Genomic DNA, 27,002 nt, shown 5'->3' on the forward strand with positions numbered 1-27,002 from the left:
ATGTAAGAAGTTTTAATATTCCACTTAAATTTATATAACAATAATTACAATTTTGGTATTCCGAAGTTTTGGTATTTTTATTTACTGCCTCGGAACATCATGTTTTAATATTTATTAACGGTAATAGAAAATTAAAGTATGTATATATTAAGAAGAAATTGTAGAAATTGAACGACGGTCATAATTTAAAAAAATCGAAATAAGAAATACAAGTTGTATTTTTTTTCATTTTACGGGTACGTATTTATTTAATATACTAGATGTAGTCGACTACGCGTCTATGGCTCAGTCTACTTAAATGGAAAAGAAAGAAAAGAGAAATCACAAATTTATAATTTGCCTAATTTCACAATGCTTGCGGGTGTACAATATTTTAACAGCTATCAAATAGCAGGCTATTTGCCATGATCAACGTTTAGTTCTGTATAAACGTGTTTTATTATTACGTTCAACAGATGGCGCTGCCATTCCCTCTTTTCATAAAGAAACATGTTTTTCCTTTTAAAAAATTACAAATATAATCATTTATATAAAACGCGAGCGTATTCGAATGTAACGCTGTGTCAAAATTCCAAAGCAATCAGTGACTAACTTAACGAGATTTAAGATTTAGAACAAATGAATATTTACATTTTTATATATATAAATACGTAAAGTTTTTGAGTTTCTTAGTTTATAATACATATAATAAGTCAACAATAGTGCTTATAATATTTTTAAATCACTAGCAAAATAAATTTGTTGGACTATCGAGCAGACATATTTGGTTACTAATTGCGAATAAAACCTTTATTAATAATAATTAATATTTAAGTATGTACCTAGATTTAGTAAACGTTATTTAATTAAGAATATTAAGAAATTGTATATTTGTGCTTGAATCGTGATTTTCTTTCTTTTTTAATTGTGATATAGATTTAATGTTTGGTGTTATTTATTGCATACTATTTATTTCATAAAATGCATAGTTTATATAATTGTGAATACAATGGAATCTCGCTCGTTTTGTCTAAGTAAATTGTTTAAATTAAAAACGTCATAAATATCAAAAACCATTTGTTTATTTTTGTGTATTCCTTCTATATTGTCCCTGAGAATAAACCGAATAGTTGGTACACAAAACCAAGATATACCACATTAACCAATTTACTCTGATCGGTGCTTTTTAAACCCCGATCAGTAGTTTAATACTGGAAGGGGCGGGTAAGATCCGGATATTTAGAAGATCCTAGTTTGTTCATTAAATTCGGATGAACTGAATCGATGGATGTTTATCGATTATCAACGAATTATTGATTCACGAATTCACTAATAAATTGTGGAGTGAGATAGAGATCGCTGCTTAATTTTACTATCACGAAAACATACTTTTTACTGCAATTGTAAATGGTACCGATAGACGGTGACGACCAGCGACCTAAAAAAGGTCATCAAGATAATAATTTTTTAGTAAACCTTAAATTTTTCTCATAAAATTCTTAGAGATCTTTTATTTTAACTAATGGATCCACAATTTATCAGTAAATCCATAAAACAGTAAATTTGTGAATCGGATCTCCGTTAATGAACGAGATTCACTGAGAATCGACTTTACTGATTTGAATATAATGGCCCGTAGAGTACTGGGTCAGTACGACCCCCTGCTATTTAATCGAGTATATTTGAATTTACATTAATACAAAATGACTTGATCACTATGACATTGTAAAAGAACGGGTTATTAAGATCCGGTCATTCACTGACGACCCACATCTACTTGAGACCAGCCTTTGGGAAAACTACAGCATTGGTTTTTCCCCCTTTTGAGAATTTAACCCCCTGCCACAAATCCAAAAAAATATAAAAAATTTTACACAAAAACAATGAATTGTCTTGGACTGGTCAAGAATTTTGCCAGACATAAACCTAATTGAAAATCTATCGGCAATCTGTAAGAATCGGGTTTCCAAAATTGATTGCACTGCTGTAGAAAAGCTCATTTTGTCCATAATTCAGGTATGGTTTGAGACGTGCCAAAACCTTATACAATAGATGCCAAGAAGAGTCAAATCTTTGATTGAGCCCAAATGAGATGATATTAAGTATTAATTTATGATGTAACTAATAAACAAAAGATTTTACAAAACTTTTTGCGAAAATACAAAAAAAAAGTTTTGTTTAAAAAAAAATTCTGTTCAATACTGTATATAATATTCCCGCACATTTGGAAAATCCAATATGTGCAAGAAATCGTGTTCGGATTTTTTTTAATCTAGTGGTATTAATGCAATTCAGTCGTGAAAACGTTCTAGAGAAAAAAAAATAAAGGGTAGGTACCTTTAAATTCTTTTTAGGTTTAAAATATATTTTTTACACTATGGCATCTATACTAAAAATCTATGACCACTCCCCGTGTAGTCTATGGCCACTCTACTGTCACTTTTTTCATCAATATCGGCGGAGGTGTTTGATATGGTCGGGGATGCAAAGTAAAATAAGCCGAAAATGGAAGTGTTCAGATCAGAAGAATTCTACATCTTTGTTCAAGACGATGTGAGCTTATGGTGGAGCAGAGTAAATGGCGAATTTCTCTCTAAATCTGGTAAGTTTTAGCGCAAAATATGTTCGATAACAACGATGTGTCAAACGTCATTGCTGAAATCAACAATGATTTTGATATTGTAGATAACTATTACCCTTTTTTCGGTATATATAATTTTTAAATACTTTTTCGTTTCTCTTAAGAAGTCTTTAAGAAAGTTTGTAATTTATTTATTCCAAATCGATGTGCAATCCTCTAAGGTTCATGTAGCGTATGTATACAGTATGAAGATGCGATGAATTAAATAACATGACAGAATGAAAAGAAGTTACAATAATAATTTGGATCTTGGGTATCTTATCTGTAAGGTATGTAAGTATTCGGCTCTCCAAACTTAAAACACAGTAAGGGACATTTTTTTTGTAGTACGTTTTTTCAAGTCCAAAAATGCAAAAAAAACTTACTACAAAAAAAATGTCCCTTATTGTGTTTTGAGTTTGGACAGCCGTATTAAGGGCTGAATATTTTCCAACCAATCAAAAACAGACTAGTGATATTGGTCAAAACGTTCGATACCATATATAGCTGTTTGCAATCATAGGGTAGACAGTGCTTGAACATAAAGTATTAATGAGAAATAAAAGAATCAAAAGTTACAATTTACTGCTGTATTAATTAAGCACCTACTTAATCGTTCATAATATTAAAATCATTCTCCCTCAGGGGTAAGCAGAGAGAATAGAACGCCACACAACTCTGTCTTTGCTAACAATCTTCGCTTCTTCTGCATTTAAGCATGTCCTCATTCATTTTTTTAACCCTCATCTGCACCCAATGGTGCATAGGGCACTGCATCATATATAAACGCAGTGTTATCTTGATCGTAAACACATGAAGGAAAGGTGATCAGCCCTCCGCTTCAGGTACCAGTCCAGGGTAACGTTGAATAAATATTAAAGTGAAAAAAATCACTAATATTTATTTGACCCCCCTGGGAATCGAACCCGGGACCTCCAGAACGGTAGCCGAGCGTGTTGACCTACGCTACACTACGGAGGTGGACATGTCACTACCATAGCACTATTCACACACTTATAACCAGGGATATTTTTTTAACAAAAAAGGTCCCGGAACTTACTTATAAACTCCCGGGAAAGGTCCCGGAACTCACTAAAAGAAATATTCAAATATCATTTAAATATTCATTATAATACCATTTTTTAACATTTTGACAAATTATATAAATATAGATTGCAATGATTGAATAAAGATTGAAACATGGAGTTGGCAAAAGAAGGATAAAAGTAGACTGAATGCAGTCGAAATGCGATCTCTCAGAAGAATTTGCGACGAAACGATGTATGATAGATGTTCGAATAATGAAATAAGGCAGGAATGCAAAGCTAAGACAAGCATCATCGATGCATGTAGAACGAATGAGTGAGGAAAGAACGGTAAAACAAATTTATGAGGCGAATGTAATTGGAAAAAGGAGCAGAGGAAGACCGAGAAAAACTTATCACGATCAGGTATGCCAAATACTTGAAAGAGGTCAGGTTAGGAGTCGAAACAATCGGCGGGTGTGTATGAGGAGATGCATGAACGTGGAAGAGGCGAGGAATGTTTGCAAAGACAGAGTGGTGTGGCATTCTATTCTCTCTGCCTACCCCTGCGGAGAAGCGGCGTGATGGTTAGTTTAGTTTAGTTTGTAATTAGGTAAGCACAAACATTGTTTTGTCAAGTGGATTATTAGAATATCGGTGAAAACAGGTGCTGGAATGCCGTTCCACCGTGTTACTTTAAAAAAAGCCCTGCTTATAACTAAAAATGTTTTAAAAGGGTTATCAATTCAATTAAATAAACCACTTTTTTTTCAGCTTGGGATTTATCCGATATTCAGGATATAGAATGCCTCGGGACTACTCAAGCAATCATTGGAAAGATAGAACATGAGGCTGTTTACGAACCGCGCTTGATGATCGTAAAGGATTGCTCTCCTGTCGGAACGCTGTATGACGATCACGTCATCTATAAAATCAAATCAATATGTCTCTTGACCCTTGGCAGTGATGATGTGGATTTGAATCTCATCCCGTGTAAGAAACATGGCAGTTCTGCAGCTGTCAAGACGGCTCCGTCTTCAGACTCAAAGGCTAATAAAAAGGAGGGGAAGGGATTGTTTGAAAACTCTATGTTTGTCAATAAAACATGGGGAGCCGTCAAAAGTGCGGGAAACACAATTAAAAATACAACTCAGCATGCGGCTGCCATCGCTACTTCTCAAGTAAGTATCAAGAAATCATACTTTAACCTTTTGACATATATTATTTCAAAATGAGTGTAAAAATATCTCTGCTGCGAAATTTACTAGGCTGGAATACATCTCGACAACACTCGTGGTGTACATTTCAATTCTACCCAACCCCTACCAAAACCTAAAGCGAAATTATCTACCCCCTAAAGCGAAATTGTTTTACTCTCAATATTATTAATATTTAAATATTTTTAAAATTTAAAGCATTACTTTGTGGCTAGTCATTTTTACTTATTTATATTTTTTTTACAAAAATGTTTATAATATTAGTATATAACCACTCACCGAGATTTGTATGTCTACCGGTTTCGAGACGTACCCGTCTCTTCGTCAGGTCAATCACTACCACAGCATGCAAACAATACCACTCTTCACCACCATAGCACCATTTTTAATATTTTACACACTCAAAACTACCTAACCACTTACACACTCAAAACTACACAAAATGTCTAACACATGTGATTTTTGGTTAAAAGTTTCAACACAGACATGCGTTACGAGCCGAGGTTAAACATGCACTAGCTGCGAAATTGTTTGTCTATTGAGGGGCAGCGTTATTTCATAAAATCAATTAAAAAGGTACTGTTCAAGCCCACTATGGTATACATTTACTCGCCCCCTAATGATGTCTCTCACACACCATGCAATCCAGGAACTGAATTTGGAGACTTCACAATAATTTGTTGCTTAATACAGACAGGCGCCGTGGCGTGGCGTAGTTATGCTTAACTGCGAAACTGGCTTTGCGGGTTCGGTCTCCGCCAATTGCAAAATAAATTCCAGAAATGTTTACTTTCAATTGATCTGGATGCTTATGATGTATTTTTCACATTTACCTTTCCCATCCTTACTATCCTACCTGCAGACAAGCCCCTAAAAGTAAAGGCCTTGTGGGGTATTTCTGAAAAAAAATTAGACTAAAAATCAGTATTTATAAATGAAAATGGAGTTCTACAAATTAAACGCCAAGATTATAAATAATTATTTTAAATTTTTTACTATTCTACCTGCAGACATGCCTCTAAAAGTAGAGTTATTTCTGAAAAAAAAAGTAAACTCTAAAAATCAGTGTTTATAAATGAAAATGGAGTTCTATTCTATTCTGGAGTTCTAGTCAAATTTATAGATACTAATTGTAAATTTATTACATTTAAAGGTGAAGCAGACGGTGAACAAGGCCCGAGATTCGAAGGAACGTGACAGACTTGAGAAGCGAATATCTGATGAGCTGCACAAGATATTTGACGACACTGAGAGCTTCTACTTTTCCAAGACGGCCGATGTGACCAGCTCCCTGCAGAGGATGGGGCAGTTTGGGGAGAGTATCGGCCACACGGCAAGATGGAAGAACGCTGATGACAGGTTCTTCTGGAATAAGCACATGCTGAAGGATATATTGGACATGGGCGTGAGTTAATTCAATTACTACTTTTTTTGAGTTATGCATATCCTTGACAATTTTAACCCATCTGGCTCGAATAGGGGGATAGACATCCCCTAAAAACTTAAGTATTATAAGAGCTACTTACTCTATAATTTTTGTAATCTCAAAAATAAAACAAAGAAAATTTTCTCTTGATCAATGTACTCGGCTTTCATTTTATCTGATTTCTGGCATCTCGCTTGGGATGGCGCATTCAGTCAGCGTCTGACAGCGCGTTGAAACGGGCATAGCACCTTTGAGTCAGTTGGCGGCAAATTGGTACTACTGCAAGCTGCGTACTACGATTTCTATACAAATATGAACTGGGGTCTTTTGGTACCCCCCTTCTTGTCACATGTAATTTTTGCGTGATCAGTACGGGAAAGGTTAATTTTGAAATATGGTTTTATATGTGTTTCTTCTTTCTTCTCCGTCTTAGTCCTCATGACTGAGGGTTGTGACCCTTGTCAAAGCAATGACTTTTCTCCAGCTATCCCTTGACTGCGCCGCACGTAGCGCTCCAACCACCGAGGTGCCTGCTGCTGTCTTAACTTGATCGGTTCATCGTGTGGGGGATCTTCCTCTCCCTCTCTTCCCCTCCAAGCTACCAATCACAACCAGTCGTTCCAGGCTATCCTCAATACCATACTCAACGTGTCCAAAGAACTGAAGAATCCGTCGTGTACAGACATTGGCCAGAGTCAAGCTATCCATGTGTAACTCCTGACGAATGGACTCGTTGGTCCGTCTAGCTGTCCATGGAATTCGGAGCATGCGTCTCCAACACTGCATTTCGAAAGCGTAAATTTTTCTCCAGCTGCTTTTATGGTCCATGTTTGGCAGCATAGAGAACAATGGAGTGGACCAAACTCCTGACAAGCTTTAAATACATATATCGTAGTCGTACAGGAGAAAGTGACCAACTACTAAAACGTAAAATGTTCAGGAGGGCCATTTAAGTCACTTTTGCTTGGCAAGAAAATAAACATCAATGCATTTAGTCATTTTTACCAAGTCAATATATTATACTTACAAGTTTAAAATCCTTTGGGACGTTTTCAGGGCAATATTAAGCTAGTAAGATATCAAATAGTCAATGATTACAGTTTTGTAAAAAAATGCACTTGGTCACTTTCTCCTGTATGACTACGATATATGTATTTAATGCATACAAAAAAGTGTGCTTGGATGAGAAAAGTACAAGCCGTTGCACCCAATGCTAAAAGACAAAATAGAGGGTCTTTTTAACCGGATCCACGCGGCTCGCATAACCGTATGTGTTTTCGCAAAATATGCCCCATACGCGGCAACAGATCCCTGATTTTTCTTGCGGTTGGTAATTAGTCTGCGCCATAATCATGCTCTATATCTGTCTCACTCTCGACGCTACGCATCGCTTGTGGGTAAGAGTGACACATGATGCGTGCTTTGACTTATTTATGTTACGATCTTATTTGTTTATATTACGATATATTTCAAGATCATGTGACACAAGTGTATTATAGAGTACCAAAAAGGCATAATGAATCCCATTGAACGTTTTTGTTTAGGAAAATAAATCGTTTCTTAACTAAATGTATGATAAAAGTAATCATTTAAAAAACGGCGAAATACCGCCGCGCACGGGCGTCTCTCAGGAACAAAGTTAATGCGGTTAAAAGGTTAATACCAAGTTTTGTGATGGGTTTGTGTTGTTGCAGAGCCCCCACTGCGACCCCTGGATAGTGCCCATCATCCAGGGGCACGTGAAGGTGCGGCAGTGCGAGGTGGATGCCATGGAGTGCTCCCGCCACCTCAACACCGAGTCCCTGCGCGGCAACCCGCAGGACCACCGCGAGCTCTTCACGCTCAGCCTCATATCGCGCCGATCACGATACAGAGCGGGAACCAGGTGTGGGAAGAGATTGTTTATTTGAAGTAGACGGAAAAGAAAATGCAAAAATAATTTAAATTACAAATTAAGACATTGGAATGAAAGAACGCGTAACTTTAACTTACACGTTCTTTAATTAATTTAATTTAATTATCAAACTATTGCATGGCGATGTTTTGAAAGGAACTCAAATTTTTCTTGACAGTATGACAATGTAAATTCATGCCATTAAGGTCAAGTATTTTTTATTTCACAACATTTTTTAAAAGGGTAAATTTAATTTCCTGTAAAGCCTCTGTTTCAGAGGCTTGTGCGCCTCGACTTTATGTATTTAGGTAGTAAGTATAGGGGTGGTACATATGAAAAATATATATCACCCAGACCAGAAAATAAAATCACACAACCTGATGGTGTAAGTGACGACGAAACCCAGTCACTGGTCAAAAAAAATTAATGTTTTATTATAAAGAATTGGAAAAATATTTCTTTACTTTATTTGTAATCGGCAGAAATTGAACCTATTGTGGGGGAATGATGGATTGCACAGATTACGGTGCGCTCCCAAACCTCCACTTATTTCTCCTCAGAAGATGTTTTTATAAAGGGATTGCAATTAAATTAGATAATCGCTTACTTGATCCACATTTAATTCTGAAATATTTAACAATGATAGAAAATACTTATGGCGACGTTATATTAATATAAAAGAATGATCACTGACCACGTTACACTTTTGATTTTAAATATTTTATTGAAATCACTATGCGGCTAATGGTAACTGTAGATAGACCTGGTCCCGGTAGTGGCTGGATGACAAGAGAGGCCGAGCTCCTGGTTGTCAGTCTATTTAATCTTTCCGGGTGTATGGACGTAAATGAACGTCAGACCGAATTTTCCTCAAGGGAGTATTGACGTTAATGAACGTCAAAGTCTATCTGTCAGTTGGTATAATGTAATTTGTATAGTAATGATATCTGTGGATATTTGTATTTAACTTTGTCATAAAATAAAACCTAGAGATGATGACCTTTATTTTTTATTAAAATTATCTTTACATATTTTCCATCTTCATAATACAAAGATTTATTTAAAAAAATACATAGTTAATGTAAAAAAACCCCACTCCCCAGAGAAAGTTGGACATCAATTATTGTACTCCTGGAAAGGTTAATGCTTCGATTTCGTTCTACGCGTGATGACGTCACGCTTGTCCGCGGTGACGTGGTGACGTCACTTTCATCCGCGGTGCACTTGCCTATGTTGCCTCGTTCTTTGGATGCCGTTTGTGTCATATTTGTCTTTGGTGGTCAGGGCTCGTCGAGGCACCGCACTATGATGCTGGCTTACCAACTAGAGATAGAGAGGGTCTTCCCAAGCACATCACAGTGCTTGTTATATTGCAAATAAGATTAATGACACTTCACCCAGCTGATGATTTTTTGAACTTTTTTTAACAAGCTAAATTTAATTGTTTGTTTTGACGCCACACAATTTCAGTCAAGGATCGACCACTGGTCTCAACTGTTGTCCTCAGAGAAGCAAAATTTTCCGGATCTGTGAATTGGCAATGTTATTAAATTTGTCTTTGTTTTCGCCAGGTACAAGAGACGAGGTATTGATGAGAACGGCCACGTAGCAAACTACGTAGAGACGGAGCAGTGCCTTATGCACCAGACTCATCGAGTTTCTTTTGTGCAAGTGCGCGGATCCGCACCTCTTTACTGGAGCCAGCCGGGACACAAATATAGACCCCCGCCTATATTGTACAAAGGTGAATTTTGTAATATTTAAGTAACCAAAAGTATTCTCAAGTCTTTCTCCTTCTATGTTCTCAATCTGTGTTCCGTATACTCAAGGCCACGTTTTTTAACCTTTCCCTCCCGGTGATATGTATTTACTACAACTCGACTTTAAGAATGAGAATATCAACATCAAATATAATAGATACGGGCTCAGAATTTTTGTATTCCTCTTGATATAATTACATATTACAGTATTGTAATATAAAGTTATTAATTTGCAGTGACAGAATGAAATAATTTGTGAAAAACATCGGAGATATAATCACCAATACAGAAACGTTTCTCAGTGTGTGCGTGCGTGCCGTTCTTTGCGTATACGCGCATGTGTAGTGTGTTTAGCAACACTAGTTGTGCGCAGATCGTCGTACGCGACGGTCATGTCGCTACGCTAGCTATTGCAGCTACTTGCGAAGTATTTTTTTCTCGTTTTCAGATACTTACAAGAGCTAACATTACAAAATTGTTATATTTCAACTTCAACCATGGTCAATAAAAGCAATATTTAGGAATATTCACATTTTTGCGTTTTTAAATCACATTTTCATTTGGTGTACAAAATACATACGCGGAAGTTTTTTAGCACCGTAAGAGAAAGGTTAATAATATCCTTCTAGTGGCATCTGTGAGCAAAATCCTATAGTTATATTGCTCTGACTGATATTTTTTGGATTGAAAGTATGAAGTACACAAAGGCTCTTATACGAGTCATCCGTGGCGAATGTTAAATGTCCTTTTGCAATTTTGCACAAATTTTATTATTGAAATGTAATTTTTTTTTGTAGGTGAACAGGAAACGCAGACCGCATTTAATAAGCATTTTGACAGCGAGAAGGAACTGTACGGGCCAGTTTGTATCGTCAATTTAGTGGAACAGGTCGGAAGAGAGAAGGTTATCTGGGATGCCTTCAGTGATCATATTTACACATACAATTCCCCCGACATCGTCTATGCTACGTTTGACTTCCACGAGTATTGGTAAGCATTGCATAAAATACATGAAGAATAGATTGTTGCTAAAAGCAATATGGTGGATGCGGCACATTTTTTGCTCATACTTTATAAATTTGATAAAATAAATCTCAAACTTTGATTTTAGCCACTTTTAGTTTTGGTACTTTTTGCCAGCCGGTTTCAACGAGCGACTTGTCATCTTCAGAAGTTGACAAGTTGCTCAAGAAACCGGTTGGACAAAAAGTGCCAAAAATAAAAGGGTTTAAAAACAAAGTTTAAGTTTTATTTCATAAAGTTTATAAAATGTGCCACAAAGTATTAAATCGCTCACTCCTTTCAACAACGTCACATATCAAAAATTGTCAATTTTCAGTTGTGCATGTTTTCGGAATGCCCAGAAAATGTACTATATCCCAGCAAAAGCGATATATTCTAACCATCAACATTTGTAAAATTTACTACGGACCTCCGATCTGAAGGGAACATTGAGGGAACTCATGTTAAGAATATGTATAGTGACAACTAACATGTCGCTCACTCCTTTCAAGAACGTCATAAATCAAAAATGGTCAAATTTCAGTTGAGCATGTTTTCGGAATGCCCAGAAAATGTACTACATCCCAGCAAAAGAGGCATATTTTTAACTTAATATTTACCCGCTACAGGGCAGAAAGTGTTGTTTTTGCATTTTGAGGAAAAGGTATTGTTTAATTATTTTTTTAAACATTATAAATAATTTTCAAAAGGAGAAAAAACCTTCAGATTTTACCTAAAAAGATCTGTTGCACATAAAAAGTTCAATAAGTGGCTTGATATTTATTTTTAAAACATCTCATTATATTCTTAAACTTTAAATACGATCTCCTGAAAAATCAACCGTATTGATACACAACGTTGTTGAAAGGAGTCAGCGATATGTAACCTAATTTTGTTTAAAAGTTAATAAAGTATACAGTACTGTATCCGTCTTACAACTCAAGTACTGTGATATCAGATTTAAATGTAAAAAGTTGTAAATAAAATGCCTTATACTACTTCATTAACATTCTTCAGTTAATCTGAACAAGCCTCAGCCCCAATTAATTTGGGATTCAGGGTTTCCACTGCATATGAAATAATAATAAAAATAGAAAAAAATGTGGTAGAGTATTCTGGGATAATCTAAATAAAACAAAGGTAGGTTTTTATGTATATTTTACTGTGATGTTTGGGTTTTTGTAGAAATATGGCCAGACCCAGCTGCCTCTTCCTTTTTGGACGTAGAATTGCCCAATTTCTGATGGTGTGTTTTTTATTTCAGTCGAGGAATGCATTTTGAAAACGTGTCTATCCTCATAAACTCTCTTTCCGATATTATTTCGGACATGGGCTACTGCTGGAGAGATCCTCAGGGTTACATTTGCAAGCAGAATGGAGTGTTCAGAGTCAACTGCATCGACTGCTTGGATCGGACCAATGTGGTTCAGGTAATCACCATATTTGTTCTTTTTAATCTTTCCCTCCCGGTAATATGTATTTACTACAACTCGACTTGGAAAAAATGAGAATATCAATATAAAATATAATAGATACGGGCTCAGAATTTTTTTATTCCTCCGTAGTATAATTATGTATTCCATAAAAGTATTATAGTATAAAGTTATTCATTTGCAGCGACGGAAACAAATAATTTGTGAAAAAATCGGGGATACAATTACCAATACACAAATGTTTCCCGTGCCATGCTTTGCGTATTCGCGCTTATCGTAGTGTTTTTAGTAGCGCCAGTAGCGCTCAAACCACGGAGGTGCCTTCTGCTGCCTTAACTTGATCAGTCCATTGTGTGAAGGATCTTCCTGTTCTTCTCTTCCCCTTCACGCTACCAATCACACCGAGTCATTTCCGGCTCTCATTTCAACGTACAACATGTCCAAAGTACTGAAGAATCAGCCGTGTGCAGACACTGGCCAGAGTAAAGACGTCCAAGTCAAGTTGTCCATGAAATTCGTAGCATGCGCCTCCAACACCGCATTTCAAATGTGTCAATTTTTCTCCTTTCTGCTGCTTTTACGGTTCATGTTTCAGCAGCATAGAGAAAAATGAAGTGGTCTAAACTCCTCACAAGCTTTTTCCTTTAAACGATTTTTTATTACTTATTCATTAGTATTATTTATTGATCAAACACTGGATCATTTACCCTACGGATAATATATCAATATTATAGGTGTTTCAACTTAAGATGAAACATCTAAGGTTTTTTTTATATGAAAGAAGATGGAAGTCAGAGCATTCTATGGCTTACGTTATTTTAACTAACCAACTTTAACTAACATTAACACATTGTAGTCGGGCGCTTCGAACAATAGACTCTTGCCTATATCGGACGTTTTACGCGATTACCGCAAAAAAATATCGCTTTCTTAAAATTTCTAAACCAAATAATATTTTCGATTAAAATTTTCAAAGAAATCATATGACATTTGATCATCAAGAATAAATTAAAATCATAATTTTCAATCAAGTATTCCGTATTTCACAATTTTAGAAGCATTGTAAACTCTAAAAAATAGTCTTCCCCTCCGAGGTATCATTCCCTATACAATGCTAATATATTCAAATAATAAAATACCAAACAGTAAACAAAACAGTGGGAGGGTATGAAAAATAGTCCAATACGTGAAATGACTCAAACTAAACTGGAGATTGAGATCGCATAAAAACTCTAGATTTTTGGCGATGCCTTTACAAGCGACACACTAGCCAATCCGGACAAGGCATCTCAAATAACGTCAACAGACTGTCGCCTAGCACCCAGGTAGCAGATTACCCTTCAACACGTTTTATTTCACGCTGATAACAAACCCGTATATTGCCGTTTCCAGCCGATAACCGACAGTCGACCAAAACGGCAATTGCCGTGTCCCGCAGTTGACCGACGGTCCGCGAAAAACGGCAAATGCCGGGTCCCGACGACAATGTGTTTACTCCTTATATTTTGTATTACAGACGGCTATCGCCAAGGCGGTGTTGGAGATGCAAGTCACCAGGCTGGGACTGTCTGGTCCTGACTGGCCACTTCCTGCCGGTCTGCGCACTGCCCTTCATGACCTGTGGGCTGATAACGGTGATGTCATCAGCCGTCAGTACGCTGGGACTAATGCATTAAAGGTCTGTACAACCCATTAATATCAACATAAGAGAGAGTACGGGTATAATCTTTGGCTCTACCGGACCGAGTTTCTGCAGGGTATGCTTAGGTACAATACTTTTAGTGACTAGAAGAAATGTGTTTTTGATTATACATATTTATCGATTGTTACGCGGTATGATGGATAATCCTGGAATTATGCAGAGCATTGATCTGTATGTTCCCGATAGTTATCTGAGTCAGCATCTGCATAGATTGTTTCACATTCAGGACCAACTTCCGATGGTTATGCCTGTAGGAAGAGCTACCGGTATGCTGAACAATATCACAATGGATATTGATCTGTTCTATGTTTCTGAGGGCGTTTTCCGAAGCGGGATTCTTCTACAACTTTATAACAAGAGTAATTTTATTTACTTTGTAATTTGTGTTATTAATATACATATATGCCTCAAATATAAGTTTGTTATGTAAATGTTAATTATTTAATAAATTTAATTGAACTATTGGTATGCTATAGGAGATTTGATAACCGAGGAATCGTTACAATAGACCTATACTATCACAATACGCAGCGTGAGTGAGATGCAGGTGTATTTTTTACAATTGTGGCAAATTGATAAATAAATCGTTTTTTTTTAGGGTGACTATACAAGGACTGGGGAAAGAAAATTTACTGGCATCATGAAGGATGGAATGAATTCGGCCAATCGGTGAGCAAAGATTACAACTAACATTATTTTCTTAATTTATTTATATTTTATTAAAATTATTTTTAATTTCTTCGTTATATTTTTTATTAAAAGTAGTTTTTTTAAATACATTTTTTAAATTTCTTGTAATAATTTTCAGTTTTTTTAATAGGACAAATTTTTATTAAATTTTCATGTTTGTCTTTTATTTTGGGTTGATTTCTTTGGATTTTTTTTCCATAGACTGCTTTTTATATTGTTTGAGGTTTAGTATTAGTTTTCACTAGACTTCAAGTTAGTTATTCGATTTTTTCATTATTTTTATAAAAGAGGAATAACCCGCAAAGCCTCTACTTTTAGAGGCTTGTCTGCAGGTAGGATGGTAAGGACAGGGAAGGTAAATGTGAAAAATGCATCACAAACACTCGGACCAATTGAATTTAAGTATTTTTTCAATTCATTTTGCGATTAGTCTTCGTTAAATAGGATTTGTATATCACCGGAACAAATGTATGAAAAAATCTGACGGAATTTCGGATACTACTTGCCCCGTTTTAATAGTCATATAACTCTGGCCTTCTACAGATACAAGATTCGTATATCACCGGAATAAATTAATGTACAAAATCTGGATGGATTTTTCTATACAACTTGCCCCGTTTTAATGGTCGTATAACTCTGGCCCTCCACGGATACAAGATTTGTTTATCACGGAAATAAAAGTATTAAAAAATCTAGACGGATTTTTTGATACAACTTGCCCCGTTTTAATGGTCATATAACTCTGGCCCTCCACAGGTACTACATTCAGCATTTTGCGGACGCGTTTAGACAGTGCGTGCTGAACTTAGTGCTGGGGAATCCGGTTAGTGATTCGGACTTAGATCGCGAGTTAGATGCGCTGCACGCGTTGCGGACCGTGGGTGATATCGCCTGCGAGGTCGCGCCCGTCGAACTAGCCCCGCAAGCAGCCTACTTGCCCGGGTATTACATCCAGAGCTCTCGGGACCAGGTCATGCTACTTAGCATCGCCTGCGGGATGTCCAGGTCAGAATATTTGACGCTAGAGCATCTTTCATCCATTGTTTCACTAAAATACTAAATCGCTTCGGGCAAAACTTGCTTTTTCTCACACAGAAAAAAAATCTGTTATTGGGATGCATGTATAATTTTTCTGCTAATAAAATCCTAACACTTACGAGAGCCTGTCTGTGCAATTTGGGAGGAAATTTTCTGCCATAGATACCGCGGTAATAGCGAGAATTTTGTGTGTTACAATTAACAAGATAACTAAACCGCTTACATTTCGTTATATTTGATTTACTCTCAACCAGTATTGTCAGCGTGTAGGCAAGCTAGAACTGGTCTGTAAAGAAAATGGTAAGAGAAGATCATTTGTATTAGAAAATCTTACTGTTTCATTCAGTTTGTTATACTCTTCTATACTCTTTGTTGTCCCGAAATATATTTGCCATTGTGCTGTACTTTATTTTACACATTGTATTTGAATTGTACCGTAGAACGGGGCTACTTGAACTTTGATGTGTTACTTGAGCCCAGTACAAAAATATATTCAAATCTGTATTTGGTCTACAATAATGAACGTATCGACATGATTCATTGTTTCCCTGACAGCTGACACTTATTGTCACCATACCACGATACAAATATTTGTTTTCTACTGGGCTCAAGTAACACATCAAAGTTCAAGTAGCCCCATTCTATGGTAAATGTTTTTTTGGGTTATTTTGGGCGTTGTGTGTCAATAATATGTATTACCATAATATCAAATGTATCAGCTATGATTAAGCTATGATTAAGTTTGTCAAATATTTGCGTGGTCTCCTTGTTTATAAAACAGTTAATTATTTACATATTATGTTTTAATTTACATTTAGACCTGAAGATGGAAGCATAGCTTCCTCGTCATAAAATAAACTCCAGTGGCAAAAAAACAAATGTTTTTCATTTACAATCTCATCAAATGTCTGGTTCTGTTCCCCGTAGCTACTACCTGTCCCGGTTCAAGGACGCCTTCCGGCAGGCCACGGTGGACCTGATGCTGGGCAAGGCCGGCGCGGGCGAATTTCGCGCCGGGGAGCCCGGCGAGCCCGAGCCCGGCGAGGACGCGCACTGCGCGCCCGAGCACGTCAAGCACCTGCTCGAGGACTGCAAGAAGCTGCTTGTCAGCGACACCTCCAGCGTGCTGCAGGCCTGGGGGCTCATCGACGGGGACCCGGGGTTAGTAGCGCCTAACGATCTCTATGCTCCCGATAGTTACCTGATACAGCATCTGATATACCTGCTACATACATCGCTCACTCCTTTCAAGAACGTCATAAATAAAAAAACATGATTTTCAGGAGAATGTTTTTAAAGTTTAAAAATATAATACAATGTATTTCAAATAAATACCAAGCCACTTATCGAACTTTTTACTGTGCAACAGATCTTTTTAGGTAAAACCTGAAGGTTTTTTTCTCCATTTGAAAAATATTTAGTTTATTTAAAAAAAAAAAAAATAAACAATACCTTTTCTTTAAAATGCAAAAACAACACTTTCTGTCCTGTAGCGGGTAAATATTAAGTTTAAAAAATGCCTCTTTTGCTGGGATATAGTACATTTTCTGGGCATTCCGAAAACATGCACAACTGAAAATTGACCATTTTTGATTTATGACGTTCTTGAAAGGAGTGAGCGATATGTATATATATATACCTTAAATGTAAGCTCGCCATGTATGTTTTAATTATTTAATTGAATTGACTTGATAACTGAAATGTCAGGGCAGACAAGTGTGGCGTTCCATATTCTCTGCCTATAAAAATGCCTTGATCGCAGTACTAGTAGTATGGAGTAAGATACTATAACTTGACTGTTCATTTGGCAGGACAGGAGATCCGAACGAGACTGAGATGGACACCATCGTGATTCTCACCAGAGACAGCTATCTCGTGGCCGACTACGACGACCAATCGGATCGCGTCACATCCTTCCAAAAGCTGGATCTTAAGGACATCACCCTCATGGAGTTTGGTGTAATGGAGAGCTCTTCTCAGGTACCTTCCTCAGCTTCGGACTGGTATTCTTACAATGAAGCTACCTTGTGTTCTAGCATAATGACTTTGGACTAGTATTTTTACAATGACGCTACCTTGTGTTAATGACTTTGGACTGGTATTCTTACAATGAAGCTACCTTGTTTTCTATCATTATGACTTTATTTATTAACACACTGACAGGAAAGGTATGACTATAAGTTCGGTTGATGCTTTAGGACGGGAAAGGTATTTTTCTTTCTATGCCGGCTTCATTTCAAAGTTAGAAAAGAAGGAATTATTTCATGTATTTATATGAATTTTATGTACCAACCTCTTAGTTAACCCTTCCCTTACGGTGCTAAAAACTTCCGCATGCAACGGTGATACTTATTTCGTCCACGAAATGAAAATGTGGTTTAAAAACGGGGAAAATGTTTATTGACCAAAGTTGAAATTAAAATGTAACAATTTTGTAATGCTAGCTCTGGTATCTGAAAACGAGAAAGAAATACATCGCAAGCAGCCGCAATAGCTAGCGTAGTGACGCGACCGCCGCGTAAGATAATCTGAGCACTACTGGCACAGTAAACATGCTACGACATGCGCGTATACAGAAAGCATGGCACGCACGCACACTTTGAGCAACATTTGTGTGTTAGTGATTTTTCCCCCGATTTTTTCACAAATTATTTATTTCCGTTGCTGCAAATGAGTAACTTTATATTTTAATACTTTTATGTAATTTATATTACATAATTTATTTTACATTACAGAAGAAAACATCAATTTTGAGCCCGTATCTATTATATTTTATATTGATATTCTCATTTTGAAATTTGAGTTGTAGTAAATACATATCACCGGAGGAGAAGGTTAAAAGCTTTGTTTACTTTGTGTAATATACCACTTAAAAACACTACCACATGTCGCTCACTCCTTTCAAGAACATCATAAATCAAAAATTGTCAATTTTCAGTTGTACATGTTTTTGGAATGCCCAGAAAAAGTAATATATCTCAGCAAAAGCGGCATATTTATAACATAATATTTACCCGCCACAGGGCAGAAAGTGTTGTTTTCGCATTTTAAAGAAAATGTATTGTTTAATTACTTTTTTAAATATACTAAATATTTTTCAAATGGAGAAAAAACCTTCAGGTTTTACCTAAAAAGATCTGTTGCACAGTAAAAAGTTCACTAAGCGGCTTGATATTTATTTTTAATACATTGTATTATATTTTTTAACTTTAAAAACGTTCATCTGACAAACCTAGTTTTTTTGATTTATGACGTTCTTGAAAGGAGTGAGCAATATATTATATCAATTTTCACGGTGCTTCTCGTGTGAGTTTGTCACTGTATCTAAGGTTAAATCAACCAAGAGTAAGTTTTTTACCAGAGACCCTTTTATCTAAATGTACGCAAGATCCTTACAATACAGTAACGTAGTTCCAAATAACAGTAGTACAAGTATTTTGATTTATGACGTTCTTGAAAGGAGTGAGCGATGTGTGGGTATCATGGCCCAGCTCAGCTATAGATGGTCTTCTTTACGCTGTGATGCGTTGTTTTCAGATGTCGCTGACTAGCCTAAAGTCCAACCTGTCGCTCGGGTCAGGGAAGCGAGCTTGCGATGGCGCGCTGTGTGTGCGTATCCACTATCGGTGCGAAGGCCAGGACGGTTATTTCCACACTTTCCGCTCCACCAACCTCCGCTTCTTCAACAACATGGCCGTCTTCATCAATACCAATGAGGAGATTCGCGGTAATATTGAAGTTGTAATGTTTGCAGCTAACTCCTGTTAGTGATGTCATAATTTATGAAAAGGTTTAGTGGCCATTATCCTAGCTGGCTCAAACAGGAGGATCGAAATCCCCTAATATGAATTTTAATTCCAATGGAAAATATTATTGTTAAATGCCTTGCGATAATGAATTATTTAATTATCATAAATAAAAAAACACGCACATTTTTTCCAAATTAAATCTTCATATCATAATTTAAAATTTAATATTGCACAGATGTACAACAACAGCAGCGTTAAACCATTATACGTCCGTAGGTAATTTTTTTTTAATTAACCTCCGGAAAACTTAAAATCTATAAAAAAATTATCAAACCTTTAAAACTAAAATAAAAAAACTTTATAAGACTCACCCCTACCTAGACTCCATACCAAAGAATATATATTTTTTTTAAATTTACTTTGTATATTTTTAATTTATTTTGTTTAAAAAAAAAAATTATTGTAAAAAGAACTCCCTCTCTAAACACAAGTATCTACTTTATTGGAGAGGTAGAAATATTATATTTGAAATGTACTGTATATTTACTAACTATTTTGTATTATTTAAATATGTATTTTATTTATCAGTGAAAAGGCTAAACAGCAATAGCATTTTACTAGTTTTTAAGGATGTTAGGCTTGAAACGTTGCTAAATGTTTTGTACTGCAATGATTTGTTTTACTCTGTTGTGCAATGGTAAGTTTTTTTACTGTTATGTTATGAAACTAATGAAGTTATGCTTTGTTACAGAATCTCTCCGCAGCGTCATTGAGTGTTTCGTGATTGCCATGGATGTGGCCAACCTTCCCCGAGTGCCGCTTCATCAAACGGGAAAATTGGACAGAAGAAAGTCCAAGGTGCGTCAGTCTTCCGGTGGCAGCCGTGGTCGTGGTTCCCTGTACCTGGAGCTCTCCGGATTGCCCGGAATCACCCGGAACTTGAGTGAAACGCAACTCGCTATTAAAACTGCAGGTAAGAATTATATTTTCTTAAGGTGGAGACTGACCGGAGCATTTTGTCATAACGTAACACGCTACGATGCGAGCATTCAGGCAGTCAGTACACCGAGCCGAGCGCTCCATCCATAGTTTCGGATGCTCGGTGATGCTCGCCGCGAGCGACGCTACGACGTTATTTTACAACGAAATGCTCCGGTCAGTCTCCACCTTTAGGAGTTATTTTTTTATTTGTGTAACGCAATATAAAAATTACTCTTGCAAATAGAGAAACCCAGGTTTGTGAGCAAGGATTTAGACACACCTAAAAATGTGAATAAAATAATCTATTTAAATTACAAGCTGCATAAAAAAAATACAAATCATGTTTTTAGGCATCTTTCGGTGTGTAAAATAATCCAGTTAGGATCTTAACTACATCTAATTAAAAAAGGTCTCTGCTAAATAAAAAAAAATCTCAAACCAACCATTGATGGTCCCATAGATCCTGTGAACTCAAACATAAAGCATCATGAGATTTATGATATATGTGTGTGTGTGTTTTAGTAGGTGTTGTCAATCATGGGCAGAATGGTTAATTTTATCACATTGCTCACTCCTTTCAAGAACGTCATAAATCAAAAATCGACAATTTTCAGTTGTGGGTGTTTTCAGAATGCCCAGAAAATGTACTATATCCCTGCAAAAGAGGCATATTTTTAACTTAATATTTACCCGCTACAGGGCAGAAAGTGTTGTGTTTGCATTAAGAAAAGGTATTGTTCAATAGTTTTTTTAAATATACTAAATATTTTTCAAATGGAGAAAAAACCTTCAGGTTTTACCTAAAAACATGTGTTGCACAGTAAAAAGTTCAGTAAGTGGCTTGATATTTATTTTAATAGATTGTATTATATTTTTAAACTTTAAAAACGTTTTCCTGAAAAATCCAGTATTTTGATTTATGACGTTCTTGAAAGGAGTGAGCGACATGTGTAAAGTGATCAATACATTGTTGTTGGGCGGTTTTTTCATCATCCCTGACCCCAATACTAATTAGGGTCGTCTAGTAATCACAAGTAACCGCAAACCCGATTCCGATTTGTATAATGTTTTTTTGGCATCTTTCACGTTCTACCAAAAGTAAACAGATAGAACCCATATGCTCTACCAAAAGTTTGTAATAGATGCTTTAAGGATTTCCCTCAAACAATGCTCTAACCAGCCTATGACAGTATAACCAGTCATAAGCCCTGTATATACCCAGACTTCCATTTTCTTCTCCATCTTTGTTGAGATGTTTAAATTATATTTTATATTGAGAGAATGTATGACAGAAAATTTTACATATTTTCATCTCGTTTTATTACTTGAATCTATTCAAATGATATTATTTTCCAGGCTCCAAAGCCCTGACAAACATGTCTGAGCAGTTCTCCAAGCTGAATAAATTCAGTCACACATTCAACAGTCGCGGAAGAGGAGACTCTTCGAAACCGGCCAAGCCGGAGTCCCTCAGTATGACTCCCCGAACCACCTTCTCTTTGGGGAAGTCTTCTCTAAGAATGGCATCAAAAAAGCACACCAAAGGCGCCCTATCCGATTGCACCAGCTCCGACAACTCTTCGGATGACGATGAAGGAAAAACCAACATATTTGAACCGACTTTAGACAATTTTGAAAACTGCGTTCGATACGTAGGCGATAACCCACTCCTGAAATCTACGACAGATGCCAAAAATGACGCAAGCAAAGATATTTCGAATACCGATCAATCTGATGCGAATTCGGAAGCTTACCTCATCGAAAACCCACTGTACTCTTCTAAAATTGATACACAGACATCGGGTCATGATGTTTACAGCGCGGAATATTTATCTCAAGCGGATATGGACCTGCCGACTTGCCAAATTGACGGTGTTAAGATACGACCGAATCTCAAACTTGATACGGCAAATTTGGAAAGTCTTGCATCCTCTAGTAAGGAACCTAGTTCGACCGGCAATCAATTCCACCCTCCCAGCACTACTTCGCACAAACTGAATCCGTTCGATATCGAGGACAATAATGTAAATAACAGGATGGGATCGGAGTATTTCGAAGGCACGGAAACAGCAAGAAGCACGACGCCAGAAATCACCATCAACTTTGAGAGCGCGTCGCAATGGGAGAACTACGATTCCAAATCAAAGGCCCAGCCCCCCTCTTCACTAAAGCTCAACCAAAAACTCTCACATAGCTCCGGAGAAGTTGACGTCAACACGACCGGCATTGATGACATGGCCCTTCTACCCAGTGGCGAATCGAGTAAATTTGAATCCAATAAAGATGGGTCGGCTCCCGTGAGGTCCAGTTCACAGCACGAGATCAATTTGAACATCAGCCAGTCGCAGAGTGAGAGCGCCCTGAAGCAGCTGAAAAACCTGACAAGTCCTGTTGCTAGTGCCACTAAGGATCTGGTCATGTCTCCGTTCTCCAAATTCGCTAAAGGGATGCAGAATCTGGGAGCTAATCTTGACCCAAGAAAAATGAAGGTATACTAGGAATATTTTGTTGTTGTTGAATACTTATTTACTTAAAATTGTATATACTTAAAATTAATTAAGTAAGTGCTTTAAAATACTTAAAATTCTCAAAAAAAATATTTAGAATCTCCTTAAACTGTCCGGGAACGAGTTTCTGCGGCAGAACTGTTTCAGGGGAGTGTTTTTTTTTTACAACAAATTTAACAAAATTTGATTAGGCAATCTGACACTTTTTCCAAAAGAAAGTAAACCTTCGACGTAACTTTTATTTCTATCAAAATGGAAATTTGTATTGTTTCAAAATTTTGCAGTTTATTTATACCTTTTCGTATTAATAATTTTTAGTATTTTTACTTTTTTTGTTGTTATATTTTTGATCATTATGTATTGAATGGTTTGCGAATCTGAAAAATTATTATTACTTAAACATGTACGACGATTGCGCTATATGCAAAATTGTTATCATTATTAATGTTTTTTATTTACTCATTTTTAGGGTGGTCCGATGGTCAGACAAATAACTGAGCAGCAGTATGAAGAGCACAAGAAACTGCAGGAAAAATGGAGAAAGTGCAACACAAGGCTTATAGCGTTATAAAGCTTCTATTCTAGTCCCCCGTACCACTAATATGCCCTACCCTAGCCAGATAGCTATTTTTAGTAAATATATTTATTTATTCTTTTATAATACGCCCCATCAACGGGCAATTTTGTATATCAACTTAACTATTTAATCCTTAGTCAATGTATTTAAACTGTAACCGCGCAAATATTTATTAACAACATTTTGAGTGTGTCCAAATACTTGTTCACAAAATCTGGATTATCTCCAATTACAGGAGTTATTTTCATATTATTTTTGACATCTCATCAAAGATGAAGAAGAATATGGAAGTCTGGGCATTTACGGGGCTGACGACCGTCATAGGCTGGTTTAAGTGATCACTTTACACACGTGTAACATTCACCAATTCTACCCATTATTGACAACCACACTACTCAAATTCTTGGAAGTTCTGTATATATGAACCAATTTAGAAACCTTGTTCTTGAATCACTAGAACTTCACTACAGACATCTATTGGTGAGATGTAAAGAAGCTTTTTATTAAGCAGAAACTCTTATATTAGTATGTGAGATCCGAATCCTGGATTATAATCACACACATGAGAAACGCCAGAAAATACCATTTTCATTTTTATTATTTAAGCTTATAATTTGACCAGACAATTTATTTACAACATTTTGAGTGTGTCCAAATACTTGTTCACAAAATCTGGATTATCTCCAATTACAGGAGTTATTTTTTAGATGAGATGTCAAAAATAATATGAAAATAACTGAATGTGAATGTTACACGTGTGTAAAGTGATCACTTAAACCGGCCTATGACGGTCGTCAGCCCCGTAAATACCCAGACTTCCATATTCTTCTTCATCTTTGATGAGATGTCAAAAATAATACAAATATTTATTAATCAATTCAATATTTGATATTTTAAATGGGCTATTTTCACTTGGAAAGAATGAAAATTGGATTTAGCATACTCTACATGATTTTTAATATTCGCTTGCTATTTATTATCTTCTTATGTACTATGTTGAAGGTTGGAAATCATCATCTTTTAACCTTTTTCCGCACCCAATAATGCAAAAACATTGTTTTGCATGAATTCCAATGACAAATATCCGGTTTTACACTGATTCTGATGGCAAAAACACAATTTTACATTAATTCTGATGAAAACAACACAGTTTTGCATGAACTCCTATGGCAAAAGTACTATTTTGCATGAATTCCAATGGCATAAACACTTTTGCATGAATTCTGATGGCAAAAACACTATTTTGCATGAATGTCAATGACTTAAATGCTCTTTTGCAAGAGTTCCAATGGCGAAAACACTTTGGCATGAATTTCAATAAATAAATGCTATTTTGCATTAATTGCAATGGCAAAAACACTATTTTGCATGAATTGCAATGGCAAAAAATCGGTTTTGCGTGAATTCCGATGGCAAAAACACTATTTTGTATGAATTCTGATGGCAAAAACACTGTTTCGCAGCAATTTCTATGGCAAAAACACTTTTTTGCATGAATTCTAATGCGGCGATTATGCGTCGGTGCATCTGACCCTTGAGTGCAGTTTTGGGAAAGTATTGCTACCTGACGAAATTGGTTTACCAAATTTCATTCCAGTCATATATTTTGAATATTGAAAGCATTAACTTTGTGGATCATAGTGATTTTGAGAAATAAAAAGACTTTGTTTTTGATCCACTCACATTTTTATTGACAACCAACTAGTTTCGGTAACAACCTGTTGCCCTCTTCAGGGTTTATTTATGACTAGTAAAATTATATAGCCTAGTAATATATATATTGAATTACCAATCTTTTTTAATGTGGCATAAATAATTATTTATAATTTTTCCAACATCTCATAATTTTTTTGGATGCGTTTCTTTTATAATGTAACTTTTTTAATGCTGTTTAAATGTCCAACATATAAAAGACCATATTCCATTTTTTAAAGAATATTAATAAGAACAATGTAGTTTGTTAATATACTGGTGATTTTTTAAATATTTTTTTAGCCATTTAAATTTAATAAGAATATTTATGAGGCAAAATGTTTTGATTTAAATCTATATATATAGTGGATTATGCTAAATATAAAATAAATCATTCTCTTGGTATAATACATATATAAGTAGACATATCATGAGATGTTTAATTGCAAAGACGGTTAGTTCCAAAAAAAATATATAATAAAAAAACAGTGATTTATATTTATCTAGTAGTTTTTGGTGGATTATTTTAGTTTAAAAAATGATTTAAAGTTTTAAAAGCATATCATGTATGTTGTCCGCCTGTAATGGTTATCGTGTTTAGCTTCCATGCTGCAGGTCTCGGGTTCAATTCTTAGGGAGGGTGAAAATAAACAATTTATTTAATATTACCCTGGACTGGTCCGTAAAGCGCGGGAGTGATCACCTTGCCTTCATGTAAGTAACAATCACAATAGCACTACGTCAATACGATGCAATGCCCTACGCACCATTGTGTGCGTAAGGCACTGCATACATAGAGGACAAGGGTTAGAAGTATCACATATCTATAATAGAGTGAAAAACATTTTCAAATAGTGAATTTTAAAAATATTTGAAAATATTCAATTATTTTTGGCAGATTTTATTTTTCTCACCCTCACATTTTCTCCAACTGCCGCTGTTCACACAACCTTTTTTTTTGGAACAAGCCGGCTTTGCAAGTTAACGCCAGATATGTGCTTTAAGTATAAGTGATAATATCAATATTTACAATTTGCTACTTGTATTTTAATATAAGCGATAATGATAAACACCATGTTTTTAATAGTAAGGTTAGTCATGTTATTTGTTTCGCAATTGTTTATTGTGCACGTACTGTGTACAATGTAATGAATTAGTATTGTAACGAGTAGTATTGTAATATTTAATTATTTATTTATAATTATTTTTAAGTGCTACAAATGGGAATCCAATATTGCCATGTTTAATCCAAAAATTCTTCTTATTCCTTACTCCATCCCAACTTATCGTCTTTGTAGACTATTGGGATCGGCTCTCCTTATCCTCGGGTCGTAGGTCCTTCCATCATATACAACATCATCTAGGTCATGCCTGTGAATCATGTTATCTTTCTGCAGCATCCATGAATTTTATGCTCTCCCTCTAGATCCATGTCTTTCGAGGAAGATCCATGGCAATCGCCTGGTTTATGACATATATTCAGGTTCTCTGCATCCCGTGTGCCCATATCATCTCAATTGCCTTTCCTATACCTAACTATTGATATCATTTACACCCAGGCTTCCACGAATGTGTCAAGTCTTTATTTTAATAATAAAATAATAAATCATTGTCATAAATCATCATCAGTAAATATAATTTATATCAAAATTATCCATGTTTTATTTCGTGGGTTTTCTTTGGCTGCGTTATCATGTAATATGACACCAC

The 27,002-nt window shown here is 35.9% G+C and overlaps 1 protein-coding gene across 2 annotated transcripts; it reads left to right on the forward strand.

The window, feature by feature from the left end:
• The first annotated feature begins 2,411 nt into the window (after positions 1-2,411).
• Positions 2,412-23,731, forward strand: sp3 (phosphatidylinositide phosphatase spermathreecae). 2 transcript variants are annotated; one of them, XM_088275048.1, is made up of 16 exons: positions 2,412-2,581; positions 4,399-4,805; positions 5,995-6,246; positions 7,962-8,152; positions 9,733-9,905; positions 10,719-10,911; positions 12,188-12,353; positions 13,873-14,034; positions 14,657-14,727; positions 15,505-15,753; positions 16,714-16,947; positions 17,598-17,766; positions 19,324-19,513; positions 20,287-20,508; positions 21,873-23,005; positions 23,493-23,731. In XM_088275048.1, exons 1-16 carry the CDS (start codon positions 2,485-2,487, stop codon positions 23,592-23,594), a joined length of 4,011 nt encoding a protein of 1,336 aa, XP_088131174.1. In that variant the 5' UTR covers positions 2,412-2,484; the 3' UTR covers positions 23,595-23,731. The 2 variants fall into 2 exon arrangements, with proteins under 2 accessions (XP_088131174.1, XP_088131175.1); XM_088275049.1 differs by lacking the exon at positions 15,505-15,753.
• Positions 23,732-27,002: the final 3,271 nt, after the last annotated feature.

Source organism: Brachycentrus maculatus, unplaced genomic scaffold (genome assembly GCF_059751285.1).
Source record: "Brachycentrus maculatus isolate JH-2025_06_01 unplaced genomic scaffold, ASM5975128v1 h1tg000766l, whole genome shotgun sequence".
NCBI lineage: Eukaryota > Metazoa > Arthropoda > Insecta > Trichoptera > Brachycentridae > Brachycentrus > Brachycentrus maculatus.

Coding starts and splice junctions, on each gene's coding strand:
- sp3 (XM_088275048.1), top strand. CDS start 2,485: ATGGAAGTGTTCAGATCAGAAGAATTCTACATCTTTGTTCAAGACGAT. Junction 19,514..20,286: donor TACCAATGAGGAGATTCGCG/GTAATATTGAAG, acceptor GCTTTGTTACAG/AATCTCTCCGCAGCGTCATT. Junction 20,509..21,872: donor ACTCGCTATTAAAACTGCAG/GTAAGAATTATA, acceptor ATTATTTTCCAG/GCTCCAAAGCCCTGACAAAC.